At 32.1% G+C, this 18,881-nt stretch overlaps 1 protein-coding gene across 5 annotated transcripts in view; it reads right to left on the bottom strand.

Moving 5' to 3' along the window:
- tweek (transmembrane protein KIAA1109 homolog tweek) overlaps positions 1–18,881 on the bottom strand; it is a 421,377-nt gene that overhangs the window by 377,909 nt on the left and 24,587 nt on the right. For all 5 annotated transcript variants that reach the window (XM_085807394.1, XM_085807390.1, XM_085807392.1 and 2 more), the window contains one exon: positions 12,289–12,432. In XM_085807394.1, coding sequence (XP_085663520.1) covers positions 12,289–12,432 — 144 coding nt within the window. The remainder of the gene's footprint in view (positions 1–12,288; positions 12,433–18,881) is intronic.

The following is an 18,881-nucleotide window of genomic DNA, read 5'->3' as shown; positions in this document are numbered from 1 at the left end:
TGCCTCGTCATTATAATTCGCTTCCGATAGCGAAGAAAGTGACAGAGGTTATTGAAAACGAAAAAATTTCAATTGACAAATTAGCCGGTATTCTCGACACAGCAATTATAGGACTTGAAAAGCGGAACTTTGTAACTGAGCAAGAAATTATGTCTGTTTATAGAATTCAAGAGAATGTATTATCACATAAAAAACGAAGCAACTTAAACAACTTACATTGAAAGAAATGTTTAATAAAGTAAACAAATAAATATTAAGCTTTTTTTTTTTTTTGTAAATTTTGATACCCTTTAGATCATAATTGTTCTTTATTTCGTAAATTACAGTTTCATATTATTATTTTATAATTTCTGCATGCCATTTTACCAGATTTAAACTGATGATCTATAATCCGGAAAAATCGATAATCCAGAATCGGCGAAGTCCCAACGAGTCCGGATTAACGACTTTTGACTGTACTGATCATTTCACTCCTGGATATTTCACCAGTTTGGGACTTATAGAAGAGGACCTACTGAAAAGACCTACCTTCATATTGCAAATATTGATGGCTCTTGGACTCGTGTATCTGGTCTAACCTAATTGCTAAACAGTTAGGATCAGCAACAATAAAAAAAGATAAATGGGCATGAAATTACACTGTAAAGTAAATTAATCTATTTCTATCACAAGTGGGGGGAATTGATAATAAGTTTATACACCAGGAGAAAACAGGCATAATGTTTACATATTTGTCTAATAAGAAAGTGAAAATGCTCTTCCTCTTAGCTCTTAAATACAAACTAAAAAAAAAAACACTGTACATATGCATAGTAATATACTGCACTAGTATACTTTAGAAGTATTTCAGTCACTATCCACCATGTAAAAAGCATCAACAAAGGAAAACAATCTAAAAATTTATCTCTGAAACTTACATTTGTTTAATGTTATATTTCTTCTCAGTAACTTGTAATCTGACATCAGAGATCAATGAATTGGCTTTTATTTTCACGTACTCATTTGGTGAATATTTATTTGAAGCCTTCTACTGAAAAACTAACACTATGTACAACTAACTGTGAATTTTGACCTTTATTATCCAACGCAAAAATGATACTTTCTCATTATCCACACCCTCTTCTGAAGAGCTGGCAACTTGTTGCTCACTAATTTTTCACTAATTTCACTAAGCAAAAAGCAACAGCCATTTTGAAAATGGAGGTGCATTAATAATTCCATAAAAGAGCAATAAAACAATTACTTTTTTCAAGAAGCCCTTATATCTGATGATTTGCACATAAAAGCTGAAGCCAAATGACGTTTCATACCTGAAGAAGTTTGCAAACGTGATACAACAAATTTGTGTGTTTACTGCATTATATAGAAGACTGATGCATATAAAAATAGAAGCTTGCAGTCATGTTAACCCCTAATATTCATTTTATTTTATTTAAATTGCACATTTGTTGTTATTTCATATATATTAACACATAATTTAATTTTTTTTTCTTTAATGATGTAAACAACATTTTAATGAATAGTTAGGTTTGTTCAGGTTATCTGAACATGGCAAATCCCACAAGACCTACGTGTCTAAGGCAAGCGATGCCTTCTTGGAAGATCTTTCTAAAAGAAACTGGTCAGTATTCATATTACCACACGTGGAAAAACAACCAAGCAGCCACAGCCCCATTTACCTGGGTTCAAACCAAGGCCAAACTCACAGTATTCAGAAGTCTTAAATACTTGTTCACTAATGAAGCTCTTAATAAATGGAAGTTTATGACAACAGAGACTAAAATAATCAACTGTACTATAAGTACACCTGTTATGAATCCTCAGTTGATACAACGTAAAAAGATGCAGACAAAATTTTACTATTTCAAGGATGTTTCACTGAACTACGAAAAAATAAAAATATTACCATATCAACACCAAATATAATTTTTCGTGAACTCAGTGGTCAAAAAGTCATCTGTTATTTTTAACAAATTGCATTCGAAAAATTAAAAATGATAATACAATAATATGAAAATTTAACATTTATAATTATTAAAAATATTTGCAAGTTACATTCAAACTAATTATTTACATTTTATGCTGTTATATTCACTCCCCTTTCAGTAATGAACATTACATTAGGAAAACTGTAAGAAGTAATGGTGCTTATCATCAATATAATAACAACATTAATGTATAAATAAAATATCAGTTTTAAATCGCAACAATGTCTTAAAAGTTCTACCAGTTCGGGACTATCTTTAAGTTGATTTGATTTTAGGTTGAGCCAGTTATTTTAGCTCGAATTTCAATGGATGTAGGCATATTGTTTACACTATTTGGAGTTGTAGATTTCTCTTCTTCAGGGATTTGTTGTGGTAGAATATATGCTGGCTTCAGTCTGTCTGTCCATACATTTACTTCTTTATTCTTTATCCTGAGAGTAAAATATTTTGGTGAACGATTGATAACCAAATACGGACCTTCATTAACAATGTCTTAAAAGTTCTACCAGTTCGGGACTATCTTTAAGTTGATTTGATTTTAGGTTGAGCCAGTTATTTTAGCTCGAATTTCAATGGATGTAGGCATATTGTTTACACTATTTGGAGTTGTAGATTTCTCTTCTTCAGGGATTTGTTGTGATAGAATATATGCTGGCTTCAGTCTGTCTGTCCATACATTTACTTCTTTATTCTTTATCCTGAGAGTAAAATATTTTGGTGAACGATTGATAACCAAATACGGACCTTCATTTGAGTTACTTCTGAACTCTGTCAATGCGAAGAAAAATGTGAGAAGCCGATTCTAAATATTTATGTACAAATAATTTAGGAATACCTTTCTGTTGTATTTCCTTGGGTTTAAATAATTCCATATACAGTCAAAAGTCGTTAATTCGGACACCCATAATCCGGAATGATCTATAATCCGAACCTCAAAGCTTCAAACTTTCTGCGCATGCGCTGCTTTGACGCATGCACGTAAGGCCTTTATGCCTGAGAATATGCTTGTGCGCATGCGCAAATTACGTTTACGAGTGCGCGTTTAACGTATAACGGACGGTAAAAGCTAAGCTAAATTTATTTAATTACCTATTTCAGACTGTTAGAGCAATTTTATAAAAGTAAGCTTGAACTTTTGATTATGTCAAATACAATTTCTGATATATATTTATTAATATGTAAATGATCTACAAAGCGAAAGTATGTTTTGAAGTTCATTAAACAAAAAATGGAATTGCTACAAAACATGGATAAAGGCATATCCTTTGTTTATCTAAACTTTGTTTATCTTTAACGCCGCGGCGCCGCGCAATGAATTGGAAGTTGATCTGTCAGCACTATCCTTATCTTCAGGGCAGATGCTTTTATTTTATTTGGCTTATAATTCCTTATTAAATGTAGTATTTCATCTCGATGTACCCCATCTTTGATATGATTTAAATCAAATTCTTCGTCTTTATACTTCGCTTCCGATAGCGAAGAAAGTAACAGAGGTTATTGAAAACGAAAAAATTTCAATTGACAAATTAGTCGGTATTCTCGACACAGCAATTATAGGACTTGAACAGCGGAACTTTGTAACTGAACAAGAAATTATGTCTGTTTAAAGAATTAAAGAGAATGTATTATCACATAAAAAACGAAGCAACTTAAACAACTTACATTGAAAGAAATGTTTAATAAATAAATATTAATATTTACAAATAAATATTAAGTTTTTTTTTTGTAAATTTTGATACCCTTTAGATCATAATTGTTCTTTATTTCATAAATTACGGTTTCATATTTTTAATTTTATAATTTCTGCATGCCATCTTACCAGATTTAAACTGATGATCTATAATCCAGAAAAATCGATAATCCGGAATCGTCGAAGTCCCGACGAGTCCGGATTAACGACTTTTGACTGTAGTAATTTATGCATAAAAGTTCCAGGTTGTATATGACTTATTTTCTCTTCAAAGAATTCTCCAGGATGTTTAATATTTTCTCCATATACCATTTCTGCTATAATATATTTAGTATCAAAAAAATGAAAATACAAAATTTAATGTTTAGAGCAAAAGCATAATAAAAAAAAAGATGCAAGTACAAGTAACCCTCGTATAACACGGTAGATAGGTTCCTAGAAAATGCCGTTCTGTGCAAAACCGTGTTGTATGAGACTCAAAGCCAGTATAAAAAGGAGGCTTACGTTCCGAAAACTTTTTAAAAACAAATCTTTTTTTTAATTATACATAAACAACTTAATTTTTATTAAATATATATATATGTATGTACAACATAAAACAAAAAATATTACATATTTTAATTTAGTGCAACTTCAGTTTAATAAATTTCTTCATTGTCATTGCTCAGCATAATCAACAGAGAACATTTTTTCGGTAAGATGAGATCGCTTTTACTTTCAGAATTTTTTTCTTTATTTAAAGTTTTGGCATTTTCTTCCCTCTTTAAAAAATCTGTAATTTTACTTTGCTTGCTAGTTCTTACCGGATCATTTTAAATTTCTTGATATAGAGCTAGACAGTTTTGCAGCTCCATTTTGAATTTTCCTCTTATTTCAGCAGAAAAGTCTGCACTGAAGAAAAATAATTCGAGATTTTCAGCTAAGCGTAAGGCTTTTTTTAATTGTTTTAATGTTAAATTATTAACTTCGCAATCTTCATCGGTGGTAGTGTCTTCAGAATCGATTTGATTTACAGCTTCGGATGCCATTTCTATCAAATCTTCGTCAATTACTTCTTCCGCTAATAAATCTTGAACATCCTCAATAGCCATGTTCACAAAATCTTCACCTCCGATTGATTTAGCAAGTTCCACTATGCCACCAATTTTATTTTCTGGCGATTCACACATGTTTTCTATTTCAAATGAAGAGAGCAATATCTTCTAACATACATTTAACATTGATGCTTTCAATTCTTTCAGCGACAAAGATACGATACCGATTCAGTTCTTGATTGAAAATGTCTTGCAAGCTTCCATTGCATTAATTGATTTTGAATCAGTTACGTCTAAAATTTACTGTAATGCCCTTCTTATGTATTATGTTTTAAAGGTATAAATAATACCTTGATCCAATGGCTGGAGTAACGAAATAGTATTAGGTGGTAGAACACTATTTTGACATTGGGATGATTCAAATCTTGTGGATGATATGGAGTATTATCTAATAGTAATAAGTGCCTTGAAGTTCAACTTTTTCTGCCTTTGATAAAGTTCAGCATCTGGGACTAAACAATTTAAAAGCCAATCTTTAAATATATTCCCAGCTACCCAAGCTCTTGGAATTACTTTCCAATGTACTGGTAAGGTATTTTTATTTAGGCATTTAAGTACACTATGATTAAAAGATCTATAAACTAATAATGGTTATGTCAAAAAGTCCAAATTCATACTGCGCAAAAGTAGCGCGACAGCTATCATCAATCCAAATGCTGAGTTCCTTTTCCATCTTCTCAATTGTTGGCGAGCCGCACATTTTGCAGATGTCGAAGATCCTTCAGCAACTGCACCAGCGGCCGAGCGGTAAAGTCGCTGAACACTGGTAGTACGGTCCGAGGTTCGAATCTCGCGAACGGGCTGGCTGTATGGGTGTTTTTGTGGTTTTCCCCATGTGTAACATGTATACGAGCCAGTTTCCCTTAGAAAGTCCTCCATTAAGGCATCCCTCCCCTTAGGCAGATAGCCCTCGAGGCTTTGCCGTAATTAAATAACCTAACCTAACCTTAACAGTCCGGACTGTTTCTTCCTTCCAATTAAAACTTTTTCCAATGCGAGATGCCTTTTCTCCTTTTAAAAGACGATCCAAGATTTGTATCAGTATTTCTAAAGAAATGAATTTCCTCTTAAATGTTGTTTTTTAATCTTTATCGGACATGTTTTGGGACTGAAACTTAATTACCTAATATCTGTTGTAATTAAGACGAAAAAGTTATTCTTTAACACCCGTGGCTCGATGAATACTGCTGACAAGAAGCGTGAGACACATTTGTTTTCAGGCCATGCAGACAAGGATTCGAATTTTGGAAGCCTAACATGCAAGTTGTGCGTTTTAGAGCACTTATTATGGAGTTCTCACGTTCACAAGCTCTCATGTTGTTCACCTTCTGCGATAGTGAAGTTTCTTCATTGTTATCTGACGACATTTGTTCATACGGGTCATCTGAGGGCATTTGTTCTTATGGGTACCGGATCTTGGAAGATAAATAGCAGAACTTACAAAACAAGGATTCTTATGTGTTAAATAATTATATGGGTGCTTTGCACAGTATGAAAAAACTTTGTGCAGAGTTCATTAAATTTCTTCGGATTGCTTGCGCAATCATGTTAGAGCGAAACCTTGTTGTAGGAGGGTTCTCGCAATTTATGATTTGTGTTACAGGATGCCGTGTTATAGGAGGGCTACCTGCACAAGATTTCGATTAATGCTGACATCTTTTTTGATATTTGACCAAATAAATTTTGAAAAGATTAATTTTATTGTTGATATGATTCCAGGATGGGATAATCCACGAAACTGATGAAATATTTCCATACGATAGCTCTTGGGTATATAGGGTCTAATACGATGTGTTAAAATATCTCACACCATAATGTTTTTCCAGATGCAAGGGAAAACTGTTTAAAAGACACATTTGTAGATTTCTGCAATGTCTTTAATTCATCATATCGCTCTTCTTCTTTGGCTATTTCGTCATAATTAACTAAGGTGATTTCTTCGATTCTGGATAATGTATATCTGCTACAACATTGTTTTCTCCTGTAATGTACGTACTAATATCTGTTGTAAGTTCTGAAACCTAATTTACCTAATTTGTTGCAGAGACGCTCTAATGGTTTTTGGGAAAATGCATAGATTAAGGGCTTGTGGTCAGTATACGGTATGAATTTTCATCCTTCTAAAAAATGTTTGAAATATTTAATGGGAAGATAAATTTCGAGAAGTTTACATCATATGTACTATAATTTTGCTGTGTAACATTAAGTTTCTTGGAGAAATTTCGATTGGTTTCCAACTACCATTTTCAAATTGTTGTAAAACTGAACCGACTGCCGATACCGAAGCATCTGTGCACCACAAAAAAGGTAAGTCTGTGTTGGGGTGTGAGAGAAGAGCAACATTTGCTATAGCTTGTTTACCTTTTTCAAATTTCTCAATGACCTTATCCATCTGTTATTTACCTATTCGATCTTTTCTTTGTGCCTTTTAGGTAGTTGTGTAAAACAGCTTGAAAACTAGTGACATTTTTCAAAAAATGAAGGTAGAAATTAGCCATTCGGAGAAAGGTTTGTAGTTGATGAACAGTGTCAGGCAATTTAATATTAAGAATAGCTTTAACCTTGTCAGGAAGAGATTTTGATCCCTCAGGTGTAATTAGAAAGCCTAAAAATTCCAATTCATTAATTCCAAACACAGATTTAGAAATTAAGTCTCAATCCGTATTTTTGCAATCTATCAAAAACAAATTTTAAATGCTTTTTGTGTTCCTCTTCATTATTTGAAGCAATCAAAACATCATTCAAATATGGGAAAACAAATTTTAGCCCTCTAAATACCTCATTAATAAATCTCTGAAAGGTAGGAGTGTTACACAACCCGAAACTCATGACGTTAAATTCATATAGCCTGAAAGGGGTTGTAATGGCAGTTTTTGTCTTATCATTTTCATAACAGGAATCTGATAATATGCTTTATGCAAATCAGTTTCAGAAAATATTTGAGTATTTTTTTAAATGTGGTTGAAATCTTCTAATCGGGGTACGGGATAATGATCTGGCATCGATTGTGCATTCAAACGTCGATAATCTCCGCATGGTCGGAAGGAACCATCTTTCTTCGGAACCATATGAAGAGGACTGGCCCATTATGATTTAAAAGGATGAATAATATCATTTTCTAACATATACTGAAATTCCTGTTTTGCTATTTGTAATTGCTTGGGATCAATTGTCTAGCTCTGGCATTAACATGTTGTCCTCTAATTGTAATATAATGCTCAACACCATGCTTAAATGTTGATACTGATAAACTCAGTTTTGCTAAATCTGGATATAGTTGTAATAAATTAGCATATTTAGAGTTTTTATCTTGAGTACTAATAGCATGATAAAAAACACTGTTGTTACATTAGTAATTCCATCAATTAATTGCCTATTACGAATATCAACTAAAAGTTTAAATTTATTTAGTAAATAAGCTACAATAATAGCTTTATCAACTTTTAGCTAATATAAACAGAAATTGGAATTCTCTTCTTAGTCCTAAATTTAAAGTTAAAATTTCAATTTCATAAGAAAGAATTTCCGTTCCATTTGCTGCGTATAATTTCAAATCATCTACTTTTATATTATGACTAGTCACAGGAATGAGACTAATATCAGCACCTAAATCTACTAAAATACTCAGTCCTGTGTTTTTATCCTTTACAAATAAATGAAATTTGTCACTGTCCTTGACACCAGCTCAGTAGGAGCTGCTAATGCGGTTGCGCTATGGAGTTTTCCGACTTCTCTCCCCAAGCACATGGTGAATAACATTTCTCAGGTCGACAATGATCACCAAATTTGAAATGAAAAAAACAATATTCACCTTTCTATTAAATCTTCTTTTCGAACGGCTATAACCCCAAGCTGTATTCTGGGGATAATAACTAAATCTTGGTCTAGAACAATCATTTATTTGCACTGAATCAATTTTTTGTTCTAAGCCAGCAGATATTCCTGCAAATGAAGCATCAGTAACGTTTGGCGAAACAGGATAAATTTCTTTTCCAGATTTCATCTCGTGAGTTTTGTCAGCCATCGTGGACAATTTCTTTAAATTTTCTTCACTGACGAGAAGAATACTCGGTTAGAGTTGACTTTAGGGTACCCCTTGTATTATCGCCATGTTGTTGTTTCATTTATCGCCAAGTTTTTGTACCATTTATGGTAACCTGAGTAGTTGAATCTTAAGGAAACCCTACTATGACATAATCATTTGCATTATTCCAGGAAATTTTGAATCGTGGGATGTTTTGCAAGGGCTTTTGTGGTGTGTGTTGCTTAGGAAGTATATTACTTGCTTCATTGTTTATATGGTACAATGGCTGAATGTAGTAAGATTAATTTGTAGTTTCTGTACGAAAGGGGAAAAATGCATTAATTGACTGATGTGTAAATGAAAGTTTACTTACTAGCCATTTTTCGGACAGTCCGAAACTACATAGTATATTTTTTACTCTTATTTTTGTGAATTTATGTGGCGACGCTGATATACGGATTCTAGTTCAGATAATTTTAGGAAGTTTTTAGATGCTGTTAAGGAATTTTGTGTGCCACAGACTGAAGACGAACAAATTTCTAAATAAGGTAAGTGTATATTTGCTTTGTGTAGTGCTTAAATGCATAAAAGGTTTTTCATTTTTTATGTTATTTTATTGTTTGGTTTATAATTTAGTTTATTGAGATTATGTATTTTTAGTTTGTCTCTACTGTAGAATTGGGTTCTCCTTTGACTTTTTAAGTGAAAATATATCGATGTGTACATGGACATAGTTTGTGCAATTCTCTGATGTTTTTTAAAGTAAAAATAGGTTGATGTGTACATGGATACCGACCGATTTTATGCAATTCTTTGTCTTGTTATTTTGGCTTTGTGTAGCAGCGATTTCTGTGCCAAAAATCACCGCTACACAAGCCAAAATAACAAGTCAAAGAATTGCACAAACTCGGTATCCATGTACCGCCAAAAATTGCCAAGGAGTACCCTAAAATATATGTTTACCGAATATTATTTATAAAATCGGGTATCTTATCCAACTATAAAGATTTTACCACTTTTTTCATAAAATCGTCTGTGGCTAGACTTTTCAATTGCTGCAAAAGTTGACTTGAAGCTGCGAGGTCTAATCCAGTAACCAGATGCTGAATTCACTTATTCTCACTTTCTTTTGCATTGAATATTTTTTAAGGTTAGTGTCTTTAATAAGGCCCCATATATTTTCAACATACTTCGGTACAAGCAGGAATATCAAATAATTGAATCTAGTCTCTTCAGTCGAGATTTTATTTATTTAAAATCAGGCTTTCACTTGGGAAAACCAAATGTCGGTTTTTTTTTTCATGCCAAAATGATGGGATGTTAATGCTTGCTTTATGCTCTTCCGCATCTATTAACATAGTTGCTTATGTTACGTTTTCCCTAGTCATGTTAAATAGACAAGTCGAACGCTGCTGGGTCACCAAATATAAGTACACCTGTGACGAATCCTCAGTTGATACAATGTAATAAGATACCGACAAAATTTTACTATTCCAAGGATGTTTGACTAAACTACAAAATAAATAAATAAATAAAATAAAAAGATTACCATATCAACACTAAATATAATTTTATTCACCAACTCAGTGGTCAAAAATTCATCTCCTGTTATTTTTAATAAATTGCATTCCAAAGGTTAAAAACTGTTGCCAAAAACGATAATACAATAATATGCAAATTAAACATTTATAATTATTAAAAATATTTGTGAGTTACTTTCAAACTAATTATTTACATTTTATGATGTCACAATATAAATTTAGTTGCTATAAGTTATTTTTTTAAGTAGATTAATAAGTCATGCTACTCAGAGATTAATGAGCATAAACTATTCATTAATATAAGTTAAGGGACAAAGGAACATATAAAAACTTTAGGTTATTTTTAAAATTTATTTTCTTTAACTTAACAATTCCAAAACAAACATTTGCGTCATTTAAACAATACCTGTTATTAGGAGTGTATGTCTATGGACAATGGTTGCAAAAATAAAGAACACATAAAGATTTTATGGACAGAGCGTGTAGCAAAATAATCTATACACATAATTGGGTCTGTGACATGTAGCCGACATGAACACTTAGCCAACAGGAAAATAAGCTGACATGGACATTTAGCCAACAGAGCATTCAGCTGACAAGGACATTTAGCCGATACAACATCAGTCAACAGCATATTTAACCGACACCAACTTTAGCTGACAACTCGCACATATTAATAAAAAAAAGCAACAGTGTTTTAGTAAAATTTGCCCATATTTATCAAATAATAACAATCAATAATCTATAATAATCTTTTTGTCATAACATTTCATCCCTCTATCAGTTATAGAATTGCTCAGATTCTTCATAAATTTGATTTTCAGGTTATTTTTGCAAACATCACTGAAATTTATTGCTCAATTCTTAAAGATCTCTGGTTTTAATCCTTTGGGAATTTTTGCTTATGTCAGTGCTGTTTCCCATATATCAGCCAAACAGAAAGAGCAACCAAATTTCTTATCAGGGAACACAAAATACATTTTTGAAAATGAAAAAAAAAAAAAAAATTGATAGCTAATCACAAATGGAAATTTAATCACGGTTTTGGATCAACAAAAAATATTAATAAAGCTTCTTCAGTTAGCAAATTAAAGACGTCTTTGAGCTCTTTACATTAACAAACTTTTTTTTATTTATATACATGACATTAATTTTTCGACATTTTCAAATCTCTTAATTTTTCATGTTTTATTTCTGTTTTCCTTGATGGATCATATTACATTTATTTTTGCTCTGATCCGCTCATTTTTCCCTCCACATAAAATCACTAAACTTCTCCAAATGTTGAAAATTTCTTTCTCCCTTCTGAAGTAGTCCAATTATTCTTGAAATGTGTTTCAAAATCTATGCTAAAAAAGATTGCTTTTCTGTCTAATTTTAAAATTTCTCATCTCTTTTCAGAAATAAATAAAGTGAAAAACCAGTACTTATCCACAGATCTTCTCATCATGTACTCTAGAAACAGTCTTTTGTTGGATAAATAGGAATAAATTTTACTAAACATTGTTATATTTTTATTGTCTATATATATGCATTGCCAGCTATATGTGTTGTTGGCTAAATATTCTGTTGACTAAATGTCTTGTCAACTAAATGTCCTGTTAATGGACTAAATTTCTTGCTGACTAAATGTCCAAGTTGGCTAATGTCCATGTTGGCTAAATGTCCGTGTACGTTAAATGCCCATGTCAACTAAATGTCTGTATGGTTAAATGTCCTGTTAGCTAAATGTACATGTTGCCTAAATGTGCTGCTGGTTAACTGCTGTCAGCTAAGTGTCTGTGACTGCACATAATTATATCAAATTTATAAAAAATAATTTGCACTTTTTCTCTTTAACATTGATTATTACGAGATGCAAAGTTTTTAAAACAAAGGTAGCATATTTCATATATGGCAAAATAAAAGGATTAAGCATCTTTCAATGAAGCAAATATGGGATTAAAATTACCTTCACTGATTTCTTTGCGAACATAAGGATACCACCACCGAAATATTATCCAGCCATCTTGAGCTCTCCAAGTACAGTCTTCATTTATGTATGCGACATCTCGAAACATTACCTTCCCAGACAATATAGAAATAGACAATGAACCTAAATGAGAAAAGCATTTATTTACAGATGCTCACTCTAAAATACAGTAAAAACCAATTTAATCAAATTTCCCAAAAACGAAACCTCACTTAGAACCCCGATATTGTGAAGGAACAAAACATTGAATCACGGAATTTGAAAACTAGTCATTATCACGTCTTTTAAAACTATTTCTTCATACAGAAATGTATGATGTAACATAATGCCAATTCTGGTGATAACTTCATGTATCTGAGTTCTAAGGTTGTCTGCATCAATTAAAATTCTCATTCTACTAGAATAAGTAACTGAAAGTTACTTAATGATCAAGTTACTTAATGATCAAAGACTACAAAAAAATCATTAAAAAAAACTTGCATTCCCAACTGAATTTTTGCCTTTCTAACGGTTAGCCCAATTTTTAATTCTGTTCTTTAAAATTCTAGTTACAAGACTACACCTATCTGATTCAACTATTCCTTTATTTTATTGCGATTTAAAATGGTACACTTTTTAAATGATTTAATTATTTTTTCAATTTTTATAAGATACAAAACTAAAACAGTGCATGTTATCAAGGTTGGATGTAATTCTGATCACTTAATAAAACAGTGCATATAATTCTGATGACTTGGTAAAATAGTGCATGTTATTAAGGTTGGATGTAATTCTGATCACTTGGCTTCTTCGAATTCTTATCCAATGTTTTTGAAGCCTAGACGACCACCTCCCAGAAAGGACACAGTGCCATGCAAAAATTGAGATTCTGTTGCTAATGACAGAAAGAGGTCCCACAAGCTTGTTTTGACTGTGCATATACCCATCAAAAAAGTTATGAAGGAATCAATGAACAGCTTTCTGATTCTTCTCACAGAAACTTTGACATTTTGGAGCTTACTAACAAGTACATAAGAACTAAATCACCCACAGAAAGACTGAAAAACACACTTTCCATTGCAGAATTACTCAAAAAGACATAAATTAACAAATTTTAGCAATCTGTTCAGCATAAAAAAATAATTACCTAGTAAAGATCTCAAGATTGATTTTCCCTGCTCACTGGAGACTGATTTTCCTTTAACAAGACCAACTCAGCCTCCAGATGTTCTCCCAATTACTTTTCCATTAGAAGACCATACATTGTAGCCAACACAGCTTCTAATTATCAGCTAAATTCATGCTCAAACAATACACTAAGAATTCAAAGGTCAAAGGACCTCATTGTTTCTTCTATTTGATTCTCCTATTCAATTCAGAAACTTTTAAATTTAGGCACAAATAAGCAGTCAACTGAGATAATTAAAAAGAGCTGCTCAAAAGAAACAGCTAAATGGCAGTAAAAATCTGAGTGAAAGTTTCCTGCCACTGCGTTGTATGTCACCACACACTGTAAGGTCATGAGCTGGGCCTCTGAAGTATTCCTTTAGTGAAGATCTGAAAGCAATGTTAGTAACACACTGGCAGTATTCTTAGCATATTAAAAACAGCGGAAGCATAAAATATTGACAGCAGAAGAAGCTTATTTCAGAGCTTATTTTCAGAGCTTTAAATGGAAGAACATAATAGTCAGAATCAAAAGTGATCTGACTATTATGTTCTTCCATTTAAAGCAGTGTGATACTATGAGCTTGATAGAATACTGGAGGCAAGATTCAACTTAAAGCTGAAAGATCAGAATTATGGAAAAGCCTTTCAATGATTCATGTTCATATTGTTTAATTTCTTGTGTTTTAGTTAAATGACCTTCAATTTTACTGTAATCACCAAAGCATGATCTAATGTCAATTTTCCAACATGACAGTCCATCTGTGTACAGGTTAAATACTGCATCTAATTTCCTTAATATGTTCATTGGTGTTTTTGTAACCATTATGATAGTAAGTATTGAACGATGCTACCATTTCAGCACACATGTGCCATGATATAATAAATGACAAAGCAAGAACCTTGTGTTTAGCACAAATTTTAATTAACACTCTATCAATTTTGAAGACGAATAAGTACAGGTCCCTCTTCATCAGGAGCAAAGAAATCTGCAATGAAGGAAGAAGCCACAGCCGTATTTATATCAAAAGCAAACAAGTAAAGTGATCAAGAAGGTAGCACTGTATGTTTTCAGAAATAATGAAAAATATTAAGTTCATTCATAAGTTACGAATTTCAAATGCATTAGGAAGGATTGGATTAAAGACATTAACTAAGCATATTTCACATTCACAAAGATTGTAAAAAGCTTCAAGGCAATCCAATTCTTCAAGGCAAGTGGTTAAGTGTCCTGTTTGTAGAAAGGAAATGTGTATGGTTGGACAATATGGCGCTACGGAGGATATTTTTTACTCTTATTTTGTGAATTTACATGGCGACGCCAGTATACAGATAATTTTAGGAAGTTTTTGGATGCTGTTAAGGAATTTTGTTTCACTGAAGACGTGTTAATTTGTAAATCAGTAAGTTGACATTTCCTTTGTGTATTGCAAAGATGAGTTTCCTTTTTTATGTTATTTCATTGTTTGATATATATATATATATATATATATATATATATTTTTTTTTTTTTTTTTTTTTTTTTTTTTTTTTTTTTTTTGTTGGCTGCTCCTTTGACTTTTTGAGTGAATACAGTTCTATGTGCACATAGACAAAGTCAACAGACTGCGCAATGCCTAGTTTGTGCAATTATTTGATGTTTTTTCAAGTGAAAAATGGTTGATGTGTACATGGATAAAGTCAAGAAAGTGCGCAGAGTCAAATTTGTGCAATTCTGGGATGGTTTTTTTAAAAGAAAATAGGTCGATGTGTACATGGATATTGAGTTTGTGCAATTCTTTGACTTGTTATTTTGCCGCTGCCAAAAATCGCTGTTACACAAGCCAAACTAACAAAGATTGTAAAGAATTTAAATATAAGGATATGTCTAGAAAACTTTCTAGAAACCTCTACAAACTATGACACTTTCCATTTTTTTGCAGCCATAATTATTCAAAAAACATCTTCTATTGGTGAATTAAATTTTCTACAGGCATTTCACATTAAAAAAAAATCTTTTTGTTCTAGTTAACGACCCTAATTCTAATCCATCTTTCCCTTCAGTCTTTAAAGAAATTATGTTTCTGTTTTCTCGTTTTATTAATGGATGTTGCCAGTAGCTTAACTCCTGTCCAGCCATTCTTACCTTATCTTATCACCATATCTTATCTCATTCATTTGCACTTTGGCAGCTGAGGAAGCTGATTCGGTAGTCAAATCATCGAAACTAGTCCTGGAAAATTTGCAAATACTGATTTTTGTTGTTTAACTTCTAAAATAATCGTTTTTCGCCGTGTAATTTTAACCTAAATTATAGGAGCCTCAAACAGACTTTTTTTTTTTTTTTTTGCTTTTTTTTTTCCATGTGGTGTGTTCACTATTTTGTCGATTGCATGAATTTCAGTGTTTTCCAATATTTTAAGTTTGATTTATGGTTTGCACATTTTAATTTTATTTATTTGAATTTGTGCTCTGCTTATCTGATTTCATGCTTGCTAGTTGCAAGTATTTTGTATTCATTTTCAGTGTTTAAATTTTCCCAATGTTTTGAGCTTTATTACTGGTTAGTTAAGTTAGTTTGATTTTCTTCATTGCTTATCATGCTTTCCTACATTAATCATTTCATAAAATTACACCTGAAGCGACAAAAATTTCTGAATCACCTTGACTTTTCACTAAACTGTAAACATAAAAATTTGATCCCCAGTTTCATTCAGATTAAATCTAGTGAAAAAATTTCCAATCGTGTTTTAAGAATTCTATGAAACAGCAAACTAGCCTTGCTTTGGTCCATCATAAGGGATACACGTCAACAGTTATCCAAAATTGAATTTGAGCTGTATAAGCTTCATATAAAACTTGCTAATTCATGTCCAAAATTCACTGCCATTGAACAAAAGTCTTCGTTCAAAACTGACAATGTAGTTAACCATCATAAAAACATCCTTGCATTTAAATTCAAAAACCTTCTTTAACAGTCTTCCAATTTAAGTAGTTCAAAAAAATCTTCCCATTGTAAAGACTAAGTCAATAGTTAATATTTCTAGTGTTAGTTTATCAGAACAAGAGAGAATTCTGAAACATAATTTTAAACATCTCAAAACCTTCGATTCCAAAGATTCTGGCTCCTATCGAAAAAGCTTTCGAATTCAGTAAAGTTTCATATACACAGCAATGGTTACAATAAGCCTTTGAAACCAAAGCTAAACGCGAGAGAAAGAGCTACAACGCGTGAAATTCATTCTAACCCAGACATTATCATTTCAAAGGCCGACAAAGTTGGCCACATACTCGTCATGGACAAGAATACTTACATCAATGGGGTCACTAAACTTTTTAATGAGGGACCATATAATCTGATCCCTGAAGACCTTTCCCCTTTGGATCTCTCAATAATAAAAACTGTGATCAAATCTTCCCAAATACTTTCGACCAACTTAAAACAATAACTTATCTTATCTGTTGTGAATTGTGCCAGATTATATGCTCTTCCCAAAATTCCTAAAAGTGGTATTCATTTCTGCCCTATTGTATCAAATTTAGGCACTGCCTTGAACTCATTAGCTAAATACTTAGTTTACATATTTTCAACTCTATCAACTCTTTACATTTACCCCATAAAAAATTCAATAGAGTTTATAAAAAAGTTTAAAGCAGTTCTCCTAGAAATTTACTCATGATTTCTTTTGATGTAAAATCATTATTCACCAATTGTTCCCGTGGACCGTGCATCAAGATCTCTAGAAACCAGACTTCGTGAAATTCATTTCTCCTGCGTCGAAATTATGAGCTAATTTCCATTACTCAATTCTGTTTGAAGCAAACGCATTTTGTTTTCCAAAATAAGTACAGTCAAATACCGAAAATCCGCCGACCTGAAATCCGCGTTGCATCTCAAAGTATAAACATTCAGTTTAAAGGTTCGGGAAACCGCAACATGGAGTACGAAATATCGAAGAAAAAATACTTACTGAATAATAACGTCATAATTACTGAATAATAATGAGTCATAACAGAAATACCAAATTATTGATATCATAATAAAAGTTTTTTCCCCTCTAATCCGCATCGAGGTAAAAAAGCAGACGATTCACTCTTCTTTCAAGTTCATGATTCATATTGCTGTATTTTCTGAGCTTTGTTATTTCACGAGATTATTTAGTGCTGCCTTTTTTTTATTCGTATATTTTGTGGATAAATTAAGAATATTTTAAATTTCAGCCCTTTTTAATACAATGACAGATAAGAAATACACTCATGATTTTACTGCTTGCAACGTTGAAAAACATAAATATGTTGCATTGACGGGAATGCAAAAAGTGCAAATTCTGCAAAAGATGGAGGCAGGTGCTACTCCTTGATTTATAGCAGAATGGTATGGAACTGCGATATGATTGTGTATGATATACGGAAAAATAAAGAAAAGCTGTTGAAATTTTACAGCAACAGTGAATCTAACACCGGAAATCTTTGCATGAGGCGAAATCGGCAAACCTCGATGCTGTGTATGTATAATATAATGAATAATATAATCAATTTATATATGTAATAATATTTTAATGCATATAATAAGTTATTGCAATAATGTATATAATAATTCAATTAAATGTACCTAATACACCTTTTTTATTTTGCACTTTTAGTCTGAATATTATGATTTATCTTTTCTGTCCTGAAATCCACAAAATCCTAAAATCCACACAACCTCTGGTCCCAAGCTTTGCAGATTTCTGGACTTCTACTGTATTACAAGCAAACTGAGGATTAGCCATGGGAAGCCCTCTTAGTCCCATTCTGGCTGATATTTACATGCATTATTATGAATCAAAATTATCTGAAACTTTAAATTTCGCTGTGTAGTTCTGATATGCAGACAATACAATACTTTTACCCTGTTTGACAGTAATATAGATGATTTAAATAAAGTTCTTTCAATAATTAATTCCATTGATCCTGCTATTCAGTTTATTCCTGAACTTGAGACATCCAATTCTCTTCCATTCCTTGATATTTTGGTCACACGTAACACAACCAACTTCAGTACTACTGTTTATCATAAACCTTCATTGGTTTGCCTTCGCTACACTTCAAATAATGTCATCCAACTAAACAGAAGTTAACTTCATTTTATTCCAAAGTTTTCCGTGCACTTCAAGTTTGCTCCTCCAAACTGGCTCTTGACCAAGAGCTATATCAAGAGCTTGATGCTTTTAAGAACTAAATTACTTAAAAGCAGTTGCTATTGACAGGGGCTTTTCACCCTATATTAACCAAGCAGTAAAAAAATTCTCATCTCAACACACCAAAAGGCACACTCTTACTTAGGAGATTATAAGAATTCTATAGTCATAACTTTCTTTCCATCAATTAGCTGTAAAATTGCACATATTTTACAGAATCTCCTAGCAATAAAATTCCCAGTTCCATACGCAAGGACCCCATTCCGG

Source organism: Stegodyphus dumicola, chromosome X1 (genome assembly GCF_044657685.1).
Source record: "Stegodyphus dumicola isolate Sdum_Otavi_A_Nest chromosome X1, ASM4465768v1".
NCBI lineage: Eukaryota > Metazoa > Arthropoda > Arachnida > Araneae > Eresidae > Stegodyphus > Stegodyphus dumicola.
Note: the sequence above shows the minus strand (reverse complement) of the source record. Positions and strands in the feature narration are given on the sequence as shown.